Source organism: Cygnus atratus, chromosome 3, assembly GCF_013377495.2.
Source record: "Cygnus atratus isolate AKBS03 ecotype Queensland, Australia chromosome 3, CAtr_DNAZoo_HiC_assembly, whole genome shotgun sequence".
Taxonomy (NCBI): domain Eukaryota; kingdom Metazoa; phylum Chordata; class Aves; order Anseriformes; family Anatidae; genus Cygnus; species Cygnus atratus.
In genome coordinates, this window is record NC_066364.1 from 64,680,000 (window position 1) to 64,701,763 (window position 21,764).

Consider the following 21,764-nt stretch of genomic DNA (forward strand, 5'->3'; position numbering starts at 1 on the left):
TACAAGAGGCCAATACAGCAAGGTGTTAACATTGTAAACATCAACTATGATTCCTTTCTCTGTTGTCTCAGTTGTCCTTTTCCCTCTGGGTGGTGTTATGTTTAAAACTGTCTGAAAGAAGAATTTATATGGGCACTAATTCTGAACAGTCAGGAAGCTGTCTAGATCATTTCATCTGCTTGCATCTCTTTTCAAAAACTCAAGTATTTATAAATAAAGCAAAAATGCGCAGTGTACCCTAGATGTGAGTTGGAAGCTCCCCTTTAACTTGGAAGATTGTCCATGTCAGTGTTAAAATGGATGCTAATTCAACGGGTAGCATTCTGTGGCATCTTGCCCAGAGTCAGTTTTTCAATTTTTAGGCCTATCTGCCCACATACCCCAGCATCTTTAGCACATTTTTAATATATTGAGCTGCAGTGCTCCCAGTTGTGCTAGACCGGGGGATGATGAGGAAGGGAGGGAGATTCTTTTATGTTCTTACATGAATACCACTAAATGATGAATGCAGCCACCGTCTGTGCCCTCAGTATTCGCTTTCACTGGAAGTGAACCTAGCTTCAAGATAGGATCTGTTCCTCACAATGTACACAACCCATTTGTTTTTTAAATTACTTGTTAGGAATCGGAGGTCAGATGAATAGCTTACAGTCTCAGCTAGCAGTATTAGACGTGTGCAGCTCAGAATGCCTCTGACAGGATTTGGGCACTGCACACCTTGCTGATGGCATTTTTGCAGTCAATATGTGAATAAGAAAAATGCTTTGAAGAAAATGACTCTTTGTCAGCAAATTCATGCTCATCTTAACAGGACTTGGAGCATTTTCCATTGCTTCTGGTGTGACTTCTAGTTTTTCCAGACATAGCCACAAATTGTGTTTCTGAACTCGGGCAGTTAAAAATGTGATTGCTGCTGCCATGCAAATGCACGCAGCTTCTGTCTGCTCCTTCTCAGTTCAGTTTCTTGTTAACAATGAGGCAGCCAATACAAGAGTAATTTTAAGGAGTGAGTACCTGGCTTTGGTGGTAATCTGGTACCTTGCCTATTGCTTATATCAGCATCCACATAGTATGCAAATAGAGGCAGAAAAATATGTTGGTTTTTTTATTGTTTAAGTTCAGACAGTATCCTAAGCATGTATAAAAACGTGGACTCATAAAAATTATCAGGCAGGTAATGAAGTTGGTCCTCCATATCTTTTTCTTAGCAGATGTACATTTAGAAGATCTAGCCTGCTGCGTAGTGTCCATAATAGCCTTGATAATACGGACGATCGCCTTGATAATACAGATGATAAGAAACTTGGGGCCGTTCTCTTTGCAGAACCAGAAATTGCAGAATGGGTTTTGCCTACTGTGTGTAATGCAGTATTCAAAGTAGTCCATGTTTGGTGGTTCAAAAAATAACTTTTGATGTTGTAATGGCCTCAGTCAGCTTAACTAAGAAGTGCCATGCTGAGGAAAGAATGCTTTTGTAGGGTATTTTTGCATCGTGGCATTTCTCTTTCTCTTAGGGAAAAAAAAAAAAAACAACACATAGATGGTGTCTTGAATACTGATACAAATAGACCAGGAAATTCTGTGATGTTACGGTAAAAGTCTGCAACACGTTTTTTGTTTCATGCTTTATCTTTCAGTCACAAAACCATGCAAACGTAAAAACTATAAAGCAATTAGTAGAGGTCTGTGAGTTGCCCAGATGTTTACCTGCTAACCCAGCGTCTTCTGCAACAGGTCCAACTCAGCAGTGTCTTCTACATGCAGACATTTGAGACTGTTAATTTTCTATAAAAGTGTCTTTTTCTAGAAGAGTAATTTGTCAATTCTATATAGACTTGAGATGGGTTGTATAAATAACAAACTGCTTCGGCTGCAGATAATCTTAGTGGTCCTTGCTGAGATATTTAAATAGCATGTGTGTATGCCTCGATGGCAGCGACAGTAGTGGCAGGATGATCTGTCTGCAGTCAGCTGGGAGACGGGAGAATGCACCTGAAAAATTGACTGTGTGGTGTCTCTTCTAGGACTTCGTGTTTTACGCCCCTCGTCTGAGAATTAACAAGAGGATCCTGCAGCTCTGCATGGGCAACCATGAACTGTATATGCGGCGCAGGAAGCCTGACACCATCGAGGTGCAACAGATGAAAGCCCAGGCCCGGGAGGAGAAGCACCAGAAACAGCTGGAAAGGTGAGCTTGAGTACAGACGGTGGGATGGGGAGGCAGAGTTAAATGGTAGAAAACTGCCAGGGTTCCTTGGGTAGCTTTAGACAAAGATACGAGCCATCCCGCCATCTCACTTTGAGTAAGGTGTGTGTGTGTGTGGCCCCAGAGCTCTGGCTCACAGCGTTGCAGGGTATCTCAAGTCCCAGTGGGAACGTAAGAATTACTCTTCGGGCTCAGACCTGTGGCCGGTGTGGTCGGCTCTCCTGTCTGCAGCCTTGAGAGCTGGACATTCAAGGATTCGTGCCAGTAAAGTCACTGGGCTCTTGTGGACAGCCATATACCTACAGAGGGGTTCTCCTGACCCTTCTCTGTTAGGGCCTGATCTGTGCATTGGAGGGAGCAAACTCCACAGGGAGCACGTGTGTATGCTGTGAGCAGGCAAGGGGGGAGTGGGAGACCTCTTAGAGGCAGGGGAAAAGGATTAGTAGTTCTACTGGTCTCCCTGTGACCGGCTGCCGGTTGCTTATGATTCAAGAAATCATACTGCTTTCATCCTGTATTGGCGACTTGTTAGTCTTCATTTCCCAGTGCTCTTGTTTCTATGCGTCCTTGATTTTTCCTTATGACAGAACAAAAGAAATCTGCTGTGTAGTACAGAACGCTGTTTTTGTTTTTTCTCTGTATTTACTGTTTTGTGTTTTTTTGGTATCCTAAGTTTCTGGGGCAGGCAACAGAAAATACAAATATTTTAATGAAATGCAGGTATCCAAAAACTGAGAACTAATTCTGAAGTGATTAACAAATGTTGGGATTTAACCCAGGCAGGCAGCTAAGTACCATGCAGCTGCTTACTCAGTCTCTTCAGGTGGGATGGGGAGAGAATCAGAGAGGTAAAAGTGTGAGAACTTGTGGCTTGAGATAAAATCAGTTCACTAGGTAAAGCAAAAGCTGTGCATGCAAGCAAGGCAAAACAAGGAGTTCATTCACTTCTTCCCATCTGCAGGCAGCTGCTCAGCCACTTTTAGGAAGGCAGGGCTCATCACGTCTGCAGTTTCCTGGGAAGACGAACACTGTTGCTCTGGATGCCCCCCCTTCCTCCTTCTTTACCCCAGCTGTTACTGCTGAGCACGACACCACACGGTGTGGGATATCTCCCTGGTCAGCCCGGGCCAGCTGTCCTGGCCGTGTCCCCTCCCAGCTCCTGGGGCACCCCCAGCCTCCTCCTGGCTGGGCAGCGAGGGAGCAGAAAAGGCCTTGGCTCTGTGTGTAAGCACTGCTCTGCAGCAGCTAAAACATCCGTGTGTTATCGCCATTATCACCACTATTTTCATCAAAAATACAAAACACAGAATTGTGTGAGTCTCTACAAAGGAGATTAACTCTGTCCCAGGCAAACCCAAGACAACAGGCCATAAGCATTTCTGTCTTCCCTCTCTTGTTTTGTGGCAGTCATATGGTCGCTTCCCATTGAACTGTCTGGAGAGATGTCCAGCCAGCTTTCTTAGCTTGCTGTAGCTCGTGTCTGTAAGTGAGCTTCAAGCATGATATCTGTTTCTAACAGGCAACAACTAGAAAATGAAAAGAAGAGGAGGGAGACGATTGAGAGAGAGAAAGAGCAAATGTTGAGGGAGAAGGAAGAGCTGCTGGTGAGGCTACAAGAGTATGAAGTGAAGACTCAGAAAGCAGAGAAAGGTAAAGTACTTACACTGTCTGAGCAGATCACGTGTGTTGGGTTCCACAGCCTAAAGCTGGTGACACTGGATCTCTTGGCAACACACACTAATATCTATCTCTGTGGATAAATACACACACACGCATGCACTGCTGAGATCGTCCAAAGCATAAAAGTCACAAAATCTGTTCATTTAACTGGGAATTTAAGGTCACACCAACTTTTTTTTCCACTGTTACTGAGAGGGTTTTAGTAGCATAACCTCTTGCAGCAGAGAGAAACAGAGCTCAGCTCTCAAGTGCTTTTTACTTAACACCTAACAGAAAAAGTACGTTGGGAACAAGTCTTTCCAGTGAAATGGAAGCTTCTGTTTCAATGCACAGATGAGCAGACTGGAGACAGCAACATCTGGTCCTTACAATAAACTGTCAACCAAGGGCACCAGAATCATGTCAGTGTTACAGGCTCTGGCAAAAATACCATGTAGAAGATCTAATTATAATGTGCAGCTGACTGCCTCTGAATTCAGTTATTTGATGTATTGTGTGATAACTACTTACAGGTGTAATGAAGAGGTTGTAGGCTGCAGCCATGTGCCTGTCGTGACTTCTGCAGTTACCTAAGAGCCTGTCTTTGCTTTGGCCAGGCCTGTGGACTAACAGCACTGCTCTGTCTTTTCCCAGAGCTCTCAGCTCAGATCCAAAGAGCTATTCAGCTGGAGGAGGAAAGGAGACGAGCCCAGGAGGAAGCAGAACGTTTGGAAGCTGATCGTTTGGCTGTTCTGCAAGCCAAGGAAGAGCTGGAGAGACAGACTATTGACCAGATAAAGAGCCAGGAACAGCTGGTAAGACCCAGTCACTTGTGGGTAAGATACAAAGGCAGCATGTTACTGTGCCCTTTGAATAAGGCAAAGCCTCAGACTCCAAGGGGGAATAAAATAAAAAGGTAGTGCAGTGAAGTACTAGACCATCTGACAGAAAGAAGCTAGTGCCACAATGATTCTATCACAAGCAACCTACTTTTTGTTCTTAATTTCCTGTTCAGTGTTTATAAGAGTGGAGTATAATACTTGGATGTTTTCTCAGTCAAACAGGCTTCTTACTTGTGTGTTTTTGTGGGTTTTTTTTTTGAGTCCTTATAATCCCAGTTCTATTACTTAACAGGCTACAGAGCTCGCAGAGTATACAGCCAAGATTGCACTTCTTGAAGAGGCAAGGAAGCGTAAAGAGAGCGAGGTTGAAGAATGGCAAATCAGAGTGAGTATCCTTGTCAAAGCTGCTCTGAAGTTCCGCATGTGGGCAGAGCATACCATGGTGCTTAGCCTGGTATAACTTCCGTCATATGTGGAGACACACATCCATGCACCATCAGAGAAGGGCAGACTTGTGGTTAATGTGCAGTATGCCTCCAAAACATTTACTTCAACGAGCTTTTAGTCAAAATTTAAAGTGGGAGTCTGTATAAAACCTAAAAATGTGATCATCATGGAGTGGGCACCAGCCTTGAGGCTGCTGTCAGTGGCTTCCTAATACCTGCGTCTGGAGAACTGCATAACTAGACACAGTAAAACTGAGAATAAACCACGCAAGGCTGGGAATGTCTGGTGCTCCCAGCGCCACGTAACTATCACTGCAGACTGAATGGGAGGGTAGAACCACTGAAGAAGCAAGAAAGCTGTCTTCCTACTGCATAACCTTGTTACACGTGCCAACTCAGGAATCTAGGTTCTTGCTCTCCGGAACCCATATTTACAACCTGCACCTCTTCAAATGGAGAACAGGATGAAGATAACCGTAACTTTCTACAAAACAAATTTTCCTAGACTATTTTATTGGAGAAGGTTTCTTAGTTTAGCTACCCTGCATATTATGCTGTGGATAATGATACTGTCACTAGCAAAAAAAAAAAAATCTGCTTAAGAAAGCCACAAAGTACTGTCAGATGGAGACTTTAATTCCTTATTTCTTGCTTTACATTGTAGAATGACATTGTAGAAAACTGGGAAGATAGCATTGAAGTGTTCATAAAGCTTGTTTAAATCAAGAAATGTATTAAAATATTCTTTACTTTTTTTCCCTAGGCAAGGGAAGCCCAGGAGGATCTGGTAAAGACAAAGGAGGAACTGCACTTGGTAATGACTGCTCCACCTCCACCCCCACCTGTCTATGAGACCGTGAACTACCATGTCCACGATAACTTGCACGATGAAGGGTCCGAGTACTCTGCCTACAGCGCAGAGTTGTCCAGTGAGGGGATCAGGAATGACCGCAATGAGGAGAAGCGCATTACTGAGGCTGAGAAGAACGAGCGTGTACAGAGGCAATTGAGGGTAAGAAAATGTTTTGGAGGAGGGAGAGTAATGGAAGAAATTATTCCTGGAGAATGGATAATTTAACCACTTGGTTAAATACACAAAGCATGATAACTTTACTTATGAGAAGCAGAAGCTCATTTAAAGACTGTTAAGTCTCACCAGAATCACTGCTGTCATGAGCTGAAAGCTTCTTGGTATAATCTGTTTTTAATGTTCTTTATTTTGCAGGCACTGACAGATGAGCTGGCACAGGCTAGAGATGAAGATAAGAGGACCCAAAATGATATTATCCACTCAGAGAACGTGCGACAGGGACGTGACAAGTACAAGACACTGCGACAAATCCGACAAGGCAACACCAAGCAGAGAATTGATGAGTTTGAGGCAATGTAATGATGCTTATAACAAGAAACCAAGACTGTGGGAAAGGCAGATCTTAATGCTGTGTTTTTGTTTGTTGTTGTTTTCCCTGAGGAGGGGTTACTATGATATTTAACAAATGTCCTCTAAACCCAGAGGTGTTTGCATCTCCACTTTATTCCATACTGTGTGTTAAATTTGGTATAGTTAAAAATTCATCATACCACTGATCCTGGTAACTTGCTCATGCCTTTGCTTAGTGCCAAAAGGCCTTACGCTTACGTCACATCTCTCTTTAAGCAACACAAACCTGCAAACCTACAAACATCTAGTTGTAGATGCAGGTCCTGTGCAGGTGCTGGATTCAGCTTGGTCTAAAAATAAGCAACTGTGGATGAATTTTGTGCCATATGTCTCTGTGTTACAGTCACAGTGTAAAGTCCAACAGTTGAGAAGACAACTCAGGAACTGCAAACACCTATGTGTGTGCTTGTGCATGCACCTTATTTTTTTTTCCTTCGTCTTCATGCCCACCTTCCCCGATACACAAAAGAACTGACAACGCCTCAGAACTACTTTGCATGGGAATAAGGCTTCTTCTGGTTACTGTGCTCAATTGGAGGTATTCTGCAGTGACAGCTCACAAGTGTGGCGTAGGAACACTGACACCCTCCTTACATAACAACTAGGCAGATACTCTGTTGGAATAATACACTACTGTGTTTGCATTCCAGCTTCATTACTGATCAGTTATAGTGTAGTATTTATATATATATAAAATATGCAATACGTGGATTGCTGTACTAGTTTAAAAGGGAAATAGTTTTGCTCTGTATATTTTGTTACTTTTCAGATTTAATGAGACTTGCATCTGTAAAGAAGTCTAAACACTGTAGTCTGCAGTGCAACTGATTTACTATAAAGCATTATTTGTAAAGATCACTTTTTTTACTTAATGATGAAAATTGATATGTACACATGATCCAATATATACAATTTTACTGCACCTATTTTTCTAACAAATTTTCTAATTTTTTAAACGTTTGATTTAAAGTTTCAGACTCCAAACATGAAGGGACTGCTTGTTTATATCACAGTTGTATTCTCTCTATTAGAGAGCATTTCTGTGACTATTCCTTCCCCACTAATCTCCCCCTTTCCTTGAAAATCTGTTAGAAAGTGAGATACAGTATGTTGTCAGCTCTTCTCTTCCATTTACAACATCTGTGCTGCTTTATACTCCAGTTGAGTTTTGTTGTGTGGTGGTTTTTTATTTGCAGCAGCAAACATCTAAATAAAAGATCTGCAGAGTAACAAAGGATGTGGAGTCGAGTGTTTCTTGTGTAAGGTGGATGCTGTGTAAGGTGTGCTGGTTTCTAAGATTCTGAGGCTAGCATATGAATCCCTGTCTCTCACTTCTGCGTCCTTAACCACCATCCTGTTCTGGAAAGGAAGAAAGGATAGCACATGCTGGAATCTTCACTTCAGTCACAGGGAAAAGAGGTAGGTAACGGCAGTACTAGTTACAGTTGTATATACAAAGCTTCTGCTGCCTGTAACCCTGCTTCATCTGAGGCAAAGGGAGCTGACAGGGCACGTTGGCGTTAGGTTTGCATTGCCAGTAGTTCACATGAATAAGTGATAAGCTTAGCTGGGCCATACACCATATGGATCAGTCAGGCTTGTTAATACTGGTTCACACCAGCAGCTGAGAAGAACAAGGAACTTTCTGTAACCACGTTTATTTTACTAGCTGATGTCCTGCACTCCCCTACTGAAGGAGAATTTATACATTTACCTGGTTGAAAGCCCCTTAGTACAGCACACATTTGAAAGAGAGGTGGGCCACCAAGGCAGAAGTTTTTTAGGGTTATGTGAAGTAGTACGGGCACTAGAGGTAATTCTGAAGCATAGAGGTGTTAGCATCACTAATTTACAGCAAACTGTTAAAAGTGATCTAGTTTCCATTCCTCTCTGGTCACACATGAAGCATCAAAACCAGAATGAAATCATGTAACTTAAAGGATAGGAATTTTTCCCTATGAAGTATTCTAATCTGTCTTCAAGTAACTACAGTTCTATACCCAGACACAGGAAGCTGCATACCATCTGTCTGCTAGGGCCTTGCCAGCATAATCCGTTTCAAAGTTTGTTAGTCCTGAAGAAACAATACTAACCTTACATCCCACCTAGAGGTACAGATAACAAAGCCTTAGTTTTTGGAGAAATACAACCTTCCGTGTCACACCCTTTCAAATGTATGTATAACTACTCCCTAGATGCTGGGGTAGGTACTGTTGTAGTGCACCTTTTCCCCAGACCTGGCATGTGTATATGGCACTTGAATTTAAAGCATCACACATGGGGAAGGAAAAGTTGTTGTGCAGTAATTTCTCACGATTTAAAGTTTTCCATGTTTGAATGCAGTACAAGTGTAAAGTCCATCCACGTGTTTGGCCTGCCGAGCACTTCCTGCCATTGAAGCACTGACTGAGAAACAGGGTCTGCAGGTCCAAGCGATTCCTCTGCAAGAAAGCAAAAGGGAAGGTCACAGGGTTACTTTTCATTTGGCCTTACCCAAAGACTTATATAGGTCTAGCTCTGTACTACTTCTGGCCCAAATGGCTGGACAACAAACAAGCTGCTGCTCTCAATTCTAGAGCATTTCTCAGACATTTCCAACCTTTTGAGAAAGAAGGCTCTTTTTGATGTTAGACCAGAACCTAATGCTCACAGGTGCAGTTACTCCCTCCCTTTAGGGCTTCTGAGCAAGTTTCATTGGAAGGATTTGTGGATATAAAGCAATAAGCACAGATACCTGCAAGGTTGAAATTCATATGCTTACTTCTGACGTGATTGCTATTATTTTAAAAATAGCCAAGTCACAGAAAACTGCTCAGGGAACAAGTCTTGAAAAATACATAGGGATCTCCAGATGAGTTGATGCACCCACCTGTTCTGTTCCTGTCTTCTGTATGGCCAGGCTCTGTCCCTGAATGTTACCATGTTAACAAATGTCTTTGCCTGACAATTCTGACACTGTTATGTTAATTCTGACACTGACAGCCCGGAGCTTCTGCACAGGCCTGAACTAAAACACGTGCACTGGTACTTGCAGGATCAAAGTCTGAGACTACAAGTTGCTTAGGTCAGGGACTGGGGGTTGTATGTGTAGGAACATGACAGATAATAGCACAGTGCAAATACTAATTTTAGAATGTAAAATAAATGTTTTTCCCCCCCAAAATATCTATCTTCAACATTTAGTGATGAAGAACTTACTTGCACCAAGCTTGGCTCCCCCTAGGAACTGATCCTGTGAGCCAAAAGTTGACTGGTCCCAGACGGTCAAATGCAGACATGACTGCTGTAGCTGTGCTGGGGTAACATCATCAAAGACAAACAAATGTTTCCACTGAGGACAGTCTTCTTTCTTCAGGACAGGTGACTTTTGCTTTAACTCTGCTTGGTCTGGAAGGATAAGGCAGCTTCCCCCCCAAAAAAAACAATGAGAGTTCAGCAAGTTTGCTGAGCCAAGCAAGTTTTACTCAATCAGAAAACAGAATGTGCGCTACTCAACCAGGACCCTTCACTTCGCCTTAAATAGCAAAAAGTTCAGCTAAGTGCAAGGTAGAACATGATGCTAGTTTGTTTCTTTTGGGAACTTTGGCTCCCGTCTGCCTTCAGTGCTGGTCTTCTTTCTGTTTTTCCTCTGTTGACACTGGCTGATGAGGGAGCCCTTACTCTCAGTTCTGTTACCCAATGCTGTCCGAAACCTGCCTGTTCAGTAGATAAAATGCTCACCCACTTCACTGAAGATAGGTACCACAGCAGGTGAAGTGGCTGTAGGAGATATTTTAACACAGTAATGTCTGACATCCAGAAAGTAAAATGGCCCCGCATACTAAGCACAGAGCACACTGAAGAAAAATTCAGTCCTTCCTCTTTTAAAATGCGTAGACCAAAATTTTCTTCTTGCTTTCCAAAGCTGTATTAAATTGTGCAAGGGCACAGCTGAAACCAGGAATAAAAATACAGTATTTTCACCTCCCTCTCGTGTCACACATTTTTTTCCTCCTAATATCTAAAAAGCAGATGTTTAAAATAGTGAACTCTAAACTTTAATGCCAACAGTAAATTGTGATGTTCCACTCAGGACCCTTCAGTGTCCTGCTGCATGCTGCTGTTATGCAGACACTCAAATGTAAACTGTCACAATTACAAGCAAGTCTGACTAAGAGCGTGGACAGTGCCACTTCCACACAGCAGTCTCCTGATGAAAGCGAGTTAATTCTTACCTTTGCACAGCATGTTTGTGACACTTCCCATTTGAAGTGTTAAGTCTCATACATACCCTTTAACGAAAGAGTTCAGCATTCCAGCAGGTCTCAGCACAGGCAAGTTCTTGGCCCCAAATATCATAACCTGAAGCTGGCAGTTGGGAACTCCTTGGTCTTTTTTTCCTGAAACAGGGGAATTTATCACATTAAATAACCAGTTCGTTCAGCTGATAACATAACATGCCCCTGTAATTAAGCAGGAAAATTATTAAGTGCTACAACTGAAATAAGGACTCAGTGCTGTATTAAGATCATTTGAAAGAGTTGAACCTGCTTATACAGGTCACGATTCACACAAAGCAAGCAAGCAGTGAATAGCAGATTGCTCTGTGACTCCTGTTCCAAACACAGAGCTTTCAGTTGTTTTGCAAAAAGTACCCACAGGGCAGTACCCACAGGAGCATTTCCCTGATATAAAGCCAGAAGCAGGAGAAACAGCCCAACCCGTGATGTGATAGTGCTCCTCTGTTACAGCTCTGTTTGTAGAGCAGAGGCACAGCAGGCATGAGTAGGGAAGAAAAATGGAAGAAAGCAAGCTGATGACTTTGGGATTGCTTGGAAGAAAAAAAAAAAAGGGGGGGAACAAAATAAAGCTAACAGCAAATTAAGATCTTTCTAGTGGTCTCTACCTGTTCTGTGCTCCCAAACACAGCATTACTAGAGCTCTGGAGCTCTCCGCACCTTACTATGAACTAGGGAGGTAAGAAAGGTAAGGTTGCCCTATCCACTACCCTCAATGTGTTTATATTTCTCCATCAGCAGATGCTTGCTCTGACGCATTATTTCAATGTTTAATGTATCGTACAAGTCTTCCATTATCAAAAACTGAATCCTGTGCATTTTGAAGCAGTCATCTTCCAAGTGAAACAATCTCTCTCAAGTGAGACCACTGGAGGAAGCCAAGGGGCTGGTCCAGTACCCTTGCAGCCATTTCCCTTCCACCTTTCACCTAAATTGCTAGTACCTTGAGCAGAGAAACTACTACACCACCTCCAGACTAAGTTCTACTGGTAACACCATAACAGGTACAAGCTTGCCAAACATCTGGATGCATCATACTGTAACTATTGAAATTATCAACTTTTGCTGGCATTAAAAAGAACAAAAAGGTGAAGTAGGCACATTGTCCTTCACTGATCCTAATTCTTTACTAGCCAACGGATTCGTGTATTCTGGAATGCTTGATACCTTCTCTCATCCATCTTTCAAACTGGAAATTTTTATACTGGGCTGGTACCGACAGTCTTGCAGACACCAGGAGTTCTCCACTGTACTGGCTAAGACTATGTTCAGGCTTTTCAAGCTGAAAGAAGAGACATACAGAAATTGGCATTACATACTATTCCACATCATTCTCACAGCTCGTTTATATTTATAACAGGTGTTACTCATGGGCTGGATAGACAGCATTCTTCCCTCAATGACCTCAGAAGGGTGATCTCTTCCGTAACTTTCACAACATCATGTTCTTAAGATACAAGCACAAGAATTAACAGTCACCTTGGATTTTAGCTGGTACCAGTTGAATGACTCCATCGAGTTATCTTCAAAATTCCACGTGGCCAATGGAATCACCACTTCCCCCAAAAACACCCTGTACTTTAGAGCTCCTGCGTGCCACACAGAGATCTGAAGCTGCCGACTTCCCAGCTGGGAGTATTCAATCTTGTACTGGAAAGATAAACAGCATTTATAAAGCAACACAGAGGGTGAACGCAGAGCCATGCTCACAGCCTGCTCAAAGGCAGCCTGACCACAACATGGCTGAAGGCATCAGGATGCAGACAGAACTATGCTGTCTGAACGTGCCTTGCAATTTCCATGTTACCTCACTCCTTAAATGCTAAAATAATGCCCATGCAAATATGAAACAACATTCCAGGAATACCTTGGCTTCCATTGCTAAAGATTTTAATTCATCCAGAACTTTAAATAATTCTTGACCATTGTTCTTTATAAATTACTTTTCTGTTTTGTACTCCCAGTACAATTTGGCTGCTCTGGTTGGAGGTCAGGTCAAGATTAAGACACCTGACAAAGGTGCTAAAACTTCCATTCTGGTCAGTGGAAATTTACTCAATGCAGTCAGCAGGAGCAAGGCAGTAATTCAGGAGACCAGTCCTTAAAGCCCTGATCTACTCCCTAAGCACAGTTAAGAGCTCTTTGAGATGTCGCTGGGTATCCGAGATACCCACACGAGTCTGGTAACCTGCACCCACCTGGACTGAAAACGAGGCAAATGACATGGCTGCGGGCATCCCTACCGACATTTGGGCTGCTGAATCACAGGCTGGGTGTAGGCTCTGGGAAGAATGACCCTGATTCACCATACCTAGCTTCCAGCAACTCTTAAGAGCACTTGTGCTCCTCACAAATGCACGTACCCAAGTGAAGGCGCCTTCATTTGCAGACAGATCCCACTGAGTTGGATCTCAGTGCTGTGAGTGTGCTAGTGTGCTGCACTAGCACTATGCTCGTTTGACCATTTCTGCTTGTTTAAACCAATTTAAATCATTTCTAATTCATCTACCCTTAGTGTTCACACAGCCAACTCAGGCATGGCTCTCACTCTACCAGTTCTGCATCGCTCTGGCATTGAAAAGTGACTATAGAATAGGAGCCAATTATTTCAGTGTTAGGTGCTTTTTTCTACCAACTTAAACACTATCTGCAGACTTTGAGATATATGCGAATTACATAGATTGTATACATCTTTTTGTTGTTATCAATTTTTAACAATGTTCTTTTCAAACATTTTGCCTGTTTCACTTGCTACAAATTGGTGATGTTCATACACACTGAAACTTTCATGTAGCTCAAGGAGAAATAATGTAAGTTTGTCCATTAATTTTGTTTCACATCTCTTCCAAGACTACACTTCACAGAAAATTAGGTGTTGCTGCAGCTCACTGATGCACAAACGCACAAAAAGAGGTTTTGTAGTGACCTGGGCACAAAACTGGAAACAACAAAACTAATCCAGGGGCGCCCCATCCTAACTGCAGACTCCCAGTGACACGGAAAACAAAGGGCATCATTTGAAAGGGACACCTGTGTAAAATACTCACTCTGCTCTGCAATACACTCAGTTCCTGAACGCACCAGAAACATGTCTATAAAGGACACTTTGCTTTTGCTACAAGATAACTCAGAACAATACCTTTAAGCCTGTTTCATGCACAAAGGAAGACTCTTTTGAGGGTGCACAATTCACTACTGTAACTTTAAAAGCATTTTCAGTCCAAAAGTTATCTGAACTGAAACCAACCATTTCTTAATGACTGTTGTCACTGACTCCTGCAATTGCCCCATCAGGACAATGCTGAACTTGCAGGATTGCACATTATAAAAGGAGACATTACGATGGAAGAGTGCTTTTAGCGACACACAATTGCAAGCAGTACCTTCAAAGTCTCATCAAATTCTGGATCCACTGTGTTCTTTCTGACAGCTGTCTTCCGCTTACTCCGAGGCGATTTATCAGGAAGTAAATAAATCTTGACATAGCTTGTAAATAGAGTGGATATATGGAATGTGACCAGAAGGGAAAAAAAAAAATCAAACTAACAAGAAAAATGATTTATTTAAAAGAGAACAATGAATTATTTAATTCAAACAATTTTATTGAGTTTGTAATTTTCTAAGCAATAAAATGGCAAATTGTGATTTGTATCCATTTTCACTAAAATAAACAGTCAGGCTATAAAGGTCTCTGTATATCATTCAGATAATGGGTTTCAATCCTATTCTAATTGGGAAAGAATTAGGCTCTGAATGCGAATCTTCTATTTACACACTCTTGGCCTCCGATAAAATAGCCACCAAGAATGTCACCTTGTCATTTGTAGTGGCAGCTTTGTGAGGAAAGCACAGAGCGTATTATGTGCTCAAAGAAAAAAAAAAACAACTCAAAACCCTTTAGGTTCATTGCTGTTTGTGCTGATTGTTCACAGAATTAAGTAACGTGGCAAATAAAAGGTATAATCACACATTTAATGCGTAATAATTCATAACTTACAAATGCTAATTGTTGTAATAACCACTAGAATGATAGTAGAAGAGTGTGTAAAATGTTCAAAATTGCTTTAGTGCTTATTCAAGGAAATAACAGTAAAAAAAATGAAATTCTTCTGGAAGCTGAGTTGAACAAGTATCAAGCACCAATGACAACTACCCAAAGTTTCTCATGTGTAGGTCATGTCAAAATTAATACTTAAACTTTCCCCTTAGTATAAGTTCAGTGGGCTGTATTTATATTACAGCTTCAAAACCGAAGAGTATTAGCAGTAGGGAGTGCTGGCTCACAGCTTAGCAACTGTATTTTTGGTATAAATTTCAGATAATATGATTTAAACCAATTTCAAAACAGCCTCTTGATTAACTTCCTGGCTAATTTACAGTCAGTTGTATTTCATATAATCAGAACTTACACATCTTCCCTATTTTTTCCAAACCTATCCATAGGGAAGAACTACTTAAAATATTCAGGTAGTAGAATTTTTAGCCTCTTAAACTGATCTGGGGTGACAGAGTAACAAGTAGACAATCAGATCTCAAACCAGTCAAACAATTCAACACATTTTAAACATCACTTAGAAGTTTGTTTTCTGTCAAGTGCTCTGAGTGCACTGACTGTACTTTTTTCTGTTGGTTTGGGAACCAACAGAATACATAAATATATACCATCAGAGAACATAATGTCCAGTACACAGCTCTTCCCACATCACCTTTCAGACTTCCTGCAACTGTTTGCCCAAATTTATTACCAGGGGACTTAAAGAACCTTGACCCACCCCAAAACACTCCCAAACTGTTCCACTTCGTAAGCTGCTGTTCCAGCAGGGCTTTTTTCAACACAAAGCTCATCTTTATGACCTTACTCTGCAAGATATTCAAAGCCACATTCCTTCCGGGGGAAGGTGATTGCAACTCTGCAATTTCCAGTGTGGTCACTCAAGTGCTCAAACACCACATGACAGCAGGGGTAGAATACATTGTTAGGTATTCTGCTTGGTGATTTTCCACAAGTGATTGCTGCACGGTCAGAGAGGATCAATTAGTAATAAACAAACAAACAAACCACCAAGGCTTAACTGTCCAACTAATCATTCCTGTGACCTATTTTATCCACAGGAGTAGGTACTTCTTCCTCTTGTGATATGTAATTATTAACCAACTTTAGATTTTAAAATGTGTTGCAGTATCTGAAATTTCCATTCTTATTACAGATGGAAGCACAGAAGTAGTATGGCAATCACCCAGTAACCCACAATGAGTCAGTGGATGAATTAGCAACATGACTCACATTTCAATTTTCCATCTCATGGTTTAGTCACGTGTATATTAATCTTGCAGGCACAACTTACGAGCTAGAATCTAAACAGTTGCTCTCAAGATCCAAAGTTGCTCATCAGCAACACAGATAACCAACTGCCTGCTCACAGGCAGGGGAACAGACAAGTAATAGCAGAAAATGGTCAGAACAGAAATCAAAAAGTGCTGGTATGAAACCTGTTTGCCTTGCAGTGTGTAGCTGTAAAAAGTGCAGATATATACACTGGACGTTCTGAGAGTGCTAACATGGCATACCATCATATATCAATCCATTTCTATATTTATGTATCTTAAAACCAAAATATTTTGCTTATTATTTCTTTTTCTTTCTCTACAAAATACTTACGGATTACATTTTTTCTTCTTCTCTTCTCCATAAGCCAGATTCTTGCACCCCTTGATGCAAATTTCTAAGATGCGAGCCTTGAAGATGTATCTTATGGCAAACTCTATTTCTCCTGTGATGTCAGCTTTGCCAAAGTTGCCAGATTCAGTGCAAGTGCTGTTAAGACTATACAAACTCCCCTAAGAAAAAACAAATGTTTGAGAAAAGTAGCTTCAGATCTAATAGGACAAAACATTTATTTCCTTCAAATGCCAGTATCTTTAGTGCCATGACTGCAGAGCAGTTGTAAATCATGAGGTTTTTATGTTAACTGTATAAAATCATTCTATTGCTTCTGTAACAACCCTGAAAATTATAACTAATTGCATTTCTACTGCTTTACCTTTTCAGCAAACTCTCTGAGCTAACAAAGTGCTTTCTTAGATAACTTCTAGATCTAAAAATTGTCTCCCAATAAAATTGCTTTGTGGCTTCCCATCAGAAAAATGGGTAAAGTGTCTGACAGGAAGAAAGTACTGTCTCCCAGTGATGGTTTCAGAAAAGGCTCTGAAATCTAGGAATGTATGAACTACAGAACTAGACTGCTGTTAATAGTGATGCTCATAGCACCACTGCTGAGATGCCAGGTTCTATTAGGTATTAATGGTAACAAAAGCAGCATTGCACATCCAGCAAATACGCTACGAGATCACCCAATTCCATGTAAAATGACAGACTCCATACTGTTCAGGAAAAATTAACATACAAAGATATCCAGCTGTCATAAGTTAGTGCATTAAGAAGGTGTTTCCTGGCTCACCTCAGCCACTTTTTTCCTCTTTTCATCTACTTACTTTCACCTACAGGGCAAAGGTTTAGATGCTCTCCATCTGGTTATATATAAACAGTATTTGTTTCTAGCATTTACAGAAGCCATGAAACTGAAATGAATGAAGAGACTATGGTCTTTTCTGTGGCCCAGCACAGGCATGTAACTTGCTGGTGCTATCTAGCCATCTTCACTGTAACAAATTATCAACTCAATCAAAATAGCTTGGTCTCCATTCATTTATAATGGTACTCTTTAAGGTAGGCTCTAGGATTTTTTTACATATCATATGTCATGAAGACACAGTTGCTGTTGGGATTAATCTCACAACAATATCATCCTAGATTGTTAAGATATCTGCGTTAGATCACTCCTCTGTCTGAAAAAAAAAAATACCAGCCCACACAGGACTGGTTTAACCAAGGAGTTCTGCTTGCACAACCCAGCAGCTAAAAGTGCAGAGAAGTGTTTATAAGATCATATCTATCTTCCATGCAGATGCTCTTGCCAATGCTGCAGATGTGCAGCTTGCCAAATACATTACAATTCACATGAACAGTTTACTTAAATTAAAGAAGCTATCTAGGCTATCTTATAAGCTCTAAGCAACATAGAAACCTGATGAAAGAAGGGTCAGAGTGCTTATTAAGGAAGTCACAAGTAGTGTTAGGGCTGTTTTGACCTGCTGCTTGTTGCGTGTAATCTTGCTCCCTCTTCAAGATGTGTGTATCAGTGCAATCTATCTCCCTTGCAGGGAGATCTCCCTTTGTTCAGTTCTGCTCTTTCACTCCCTGACAAAGAATATTTTTATTCATCTGACAAAAAAAAAAAGTTTATTTTCTTCAAAAATCCTTCATGACAAAGGAATGCAAATAGACCTTTTTGTTATCTCATATGTCTTAACAGAAGTTCTGCAGAAGTGCTCCAAATTTTTTTGCACAGAACCTCTTATTTATTCATAGAAACTGGAGAGTTATTCTGATTAATGATGTTAGGACTGAAAACACTACATACATCTCCCACCTGATCAGAAATTAAATATGTTCAATGTAGGAATCACTCTTGCTTCAGTGAACAGGGATTTAGCAATGACTTTATGTATTGTACTTCTGCTGGCATGACTGGAAGCAATGGCATCTTATGCTTTGGAAGACATATTTTCATGAAGTGGTCATCAATATCAAACACCCATAAAGAGAAGTTTAATGGAACTTGACCTTTCCGCCTCTATAAGACAGTAGAAAATATTTCACTTTTAAGACTGGATTGTCTACAGTAAAGTTCAAATTGTTGCCAGTAGAATCACAAATGTCATCCAAAATAGTTATTCATTTGTCTGTGCAACATCTCAGACTCCACAGCACAGTAAACTGTGAGAGCGCCAAAGGCCTTGTGTGTGTTTTCACTCCTCTGCAAAGCGAGCAGTCTGGTTAATTTTGATTCCCTAAAAGCCATTTTATTTCCTTTCTTTACAATATCAGTCGTGGATTCTCCTTGGCCACTTCACCCTGCTTAACCTCATCACTAATATGTAAAAATTATCTTCCACAGTTAATCATCAAGACTTTAAAGCGTGTACTGAATTCATTTACAGCTGGCTTCCCTCTCTGTCATTTGCAGTATTCAAAATGTCATCCATGAGGGGAGGTTTCAGTGACATCCTCTGAGCCTATGAACTGCTCCCCTGACTTCTGTAACTCTTTGCTTCCTCTTCATTCACTGACATGCTGACATTTGAATTTCCACTGACATTTGCATTACCACAGCCCTTGCAGAATAACAAAATCCCTCTGTTAAATAATGTTTTAAGAAAAAAAGCCAGCTACTAATCTAGAAAGAAACACATTCAGGATCCCAACAGTAATACAAAACCGAAAGACTGTTAGTTGAATTAGCAAAATTCAGAAGAACCAGACACATCAGTTATTCATTATTAATGGATACATCCATCTATCAATTATCTATTATTAATTTGATTTGGCTTATGCTGTAAAAAGCTCACATTGCTTCCACAAGGATTATGCCAAAGGCAGTCAGCCTTTTATCAGAGAGAAACTCAAGTAAAATCCCTATTTCATTTTGTAATACAATCCAAAATACTAGCTTTTATATTTGTCCTCATTTGGTACCTATTCTGTTGTGCTTTGCACTTCAACTTACATGCTTCCTGCCATCACAGAAAACTGCATCACTTGTGGGACTGGTTGTTATGTCGTCTTCTTGCTTGCAACTCCTTTTGGTAAGGATTTCATTATCATTTTGGGCCCCAGTGATGAGCTGTTGAAGACTGGGTGTACTTTTCATCTGTAAGAAATTCAGCAATTAATTTTGTTTTGTTTAAGAAAAAAGCTCCTATTCCTTCAGCAATGCTATCACAAGAAAGTTCAGTAAATAGCTACAACTCACTCTGATCAATGTCATGCAGGTGGCACACTTTCAAAGAAAGTGTAGTAACTTAATTTAAACTTTGATTTACAACATTCTCATGCCAGCTAGTAGTACATTCATTATATTGATAACTTTCTAAAACCAACACTCGACCACCTAAGCTATGGATCACTACTACCACAGTAAGTGCTAACAACAGTCTACTAACAATACACCAAATGTAGCAATACACCAATAAAATGCCTTATTAATCTTTAACAAAACAGTAATTTTACAAATAAACAAACAAACAAACTTCTGATGTTTTCTTGACTTTGCTTTGACTTTAAGTTCATTCACTTTCCCAATCTTCCCACGAAAGCCTTGATAACTTGTTGAAAATTGTATAGTAGCAGAACTTGAGATTTTCCTTCAGCCACCTCTGTTATCATTCTATGAACCCTGTTGTTACTGAAGTGCCAAAAGACTGACATACATGGCTGGAGATATGCTGAAAATGGGTTTGGGGTCATTCTGACACACCATTACCCCTGTATGATACAATCTACAAAAAGTATGTTCACAGTTCAGTGGGTAGGAAAAGAGTGAGGTGAGAAGTTTTACAGAGTGAGGATCTAAGAGAATAATTGTATAACAAGGATTACCCAAAAGACTAGAAAGACTACAGTGTGACTGAATCAACAAAGGGAACAGAACTTATTTGCATCAGAAATAGATAACAAACATTTAACAGTCCTAAGAACCTCTTCTGCACCATCAGCAGAAAGCACTAAAGAATAAGGACAGCAGAAGAGATAATATGTTGAGATTACTTAAAAAAAAAAAAAAAAAAACAGGATGTGGAAAATCGAAAGCAGTGTGCTGTTATTATAGTACGCAGAAGTTGTTATGTGTAATAACTGCCCTACCTTAAAAATAGATGTAAGAATTCATTAAGTTCCCTTTTGAAAAGGAAACAGACAGAAAAAAAATGTGTTCAGGATATAGACTTAAAAAGAAAACCCCAAAACATAATATTTCTCAGTAGAGAAATTTTCTTCTCACTTTTAAAAATCTGAAACACCACCAATTTCACTTCCTAACCAAAACAAAGTGCTACACACTGAATTTTAGCTTCTATACTTGGTTCAGAAAGACTTCTCAATTTTGTTAAACAGAAAATAAGTGACTGACAATGCGACATGAATACCAGCCCTAAAGTTAGCATCAGGTCATAAGCAAGACTGCCACCAAGCCTAATTCATTAGAATTATCTGCAACAGTATGAATCCACTGTCACAGGAGCAGTAACCCACAGGTATTGACACACCACAAAGAGCTTCCAAAGCTAGCACATTTCTGCTTGTTCCCCCAGCGAGGTAGGTATAATTGCACCTACTTTAAGTCCCTCTAATGAGCTTAAAGAGTCTGATAGTGAGAGACCCTAGAAAACACTACTTAATTAACTTCCTAAATTCAGACTTTACAGGGGTTAGTAGTTCTTGCTGGTGAATTTTTTTCCCCACTATTACTGAATTTAAACATAATCTCTTTCAACTTTAACCTAAAGGAATCAAGCTCAGACTTTCCATATGACAAATATGGAAAACTTACTTGAGAAACGGATCTTGCTCTTGAGACTGAAGTGGTGCCCCAGTCTTTTATCCTGCACATTCAAAATGGCAGTTACAGCTATTGTTTCCCAGTCATTTCTAGGAGAAACATGCATACTTTCTAGGGGAAAAAATATTGTTTCAATTCATTCTCTGAAAATGAAAGTAAGTACTATCTGTGGTGTAAATCACAACCAATAAGATTTCTACATTATATTTTGTTCTAAATTTGAGTAATTAATTTTCAAAGGTGTTTCATAATTTAAAACATTTTTTTTCTCTAGTTTTAGTTCTAGCATGATGTAAACATGGTTCTAGCAACGATGTAAATATCTGCCCTTGTTAAATGAAAAGGGCAACTGGAAGAAATACAAATGGAAGAATAATGCAATATTGCTATTGACAGGGATTAATAATTTTTAAAGTCACAGCAAAGATACAGAAAG

At 40.4% G+C, this 21,764-nt stretch overlaps 2 protein-coding genes across 5 annotated transcripts in view; one reads left to right on the forward strand and one right to left on the reverse strand.

The window, feature by feature from the left end:
- The window catches only part of EZR (ezrin), a 37,908-nt gene extending 30,080 nt beyond the window's left edge, over positions 1-7,828 (forward strand). For all 4 annotated transcript variants that reach the window (XM_035538508.2, XM_035538506.2, XM_035538507.2 and 1 more), the window contains 6 exons: positions 2,025-2,188; positions 3,726-3,856; positions 4,520-4,680; positions 5,000-5,092; positions 5,917-6,165; positions 6,379-7,828. In XM_035538508.2, coding sequence (XP_035394401.1) covers positions 2,025-2,188; positions 3,726-3,856; positions 4,520-4,680; positions 5,000-5,092; positions 5,917-6,165; positions 6,379-6,543 — 963 coding nt within the window. In that variant the 3' untranslated portion in view covers positions 6,544-7,828. The remainder of the gene's footprint in view (positions 1-2,024; positions 2,189-3,725; positions 3,857-4,519; positions 4,681-4,999; positions 5,093-5,916; positions 6,166-6,378) is intronic.
- The window catches only part of SYTL3 (synaptotagmin like 3), a 31,800-nt gene continuing 15,805 nt past the window's right edge, over positions 5,770-21,764 (reverse strand). Inside the window, exons 8-15 of the mRNA XM_035538511.2 lie at positions 19,499-19,642; positions 16,531-16,709; positions 14,255-14,357; positions 12,351-12,521; positions 12,039-12,153; positions 10,865-10,973; positions 9,793-9,998; positions 5,770-9,035 (exon numbers count right to left, since the gene is read on the reverse strand). Of these exons, the coding sequence (XP_035394404.1) occupies positions 8,905-9,035; positions 9,793-9,998; positions 10,865-10,973; positions 12,039-12,153; positions 12,351-12,521; positions 14,255-14,357; positions 16,531-16,709; positions 19,499-19,642 (1,158 nt within the window). The 3' untranslated portion in view covers positions 5,770-8,904. The remainder of the gene's footprint in view (positions 9,036-9,792; positions 9,999-10,864; positions 10,974-12,038; positions 12,154-12,350; positions 12,522-14,254; positions 14,358-16,530; positions 16,710-19,498; positions 19,643-21,764) is intronic.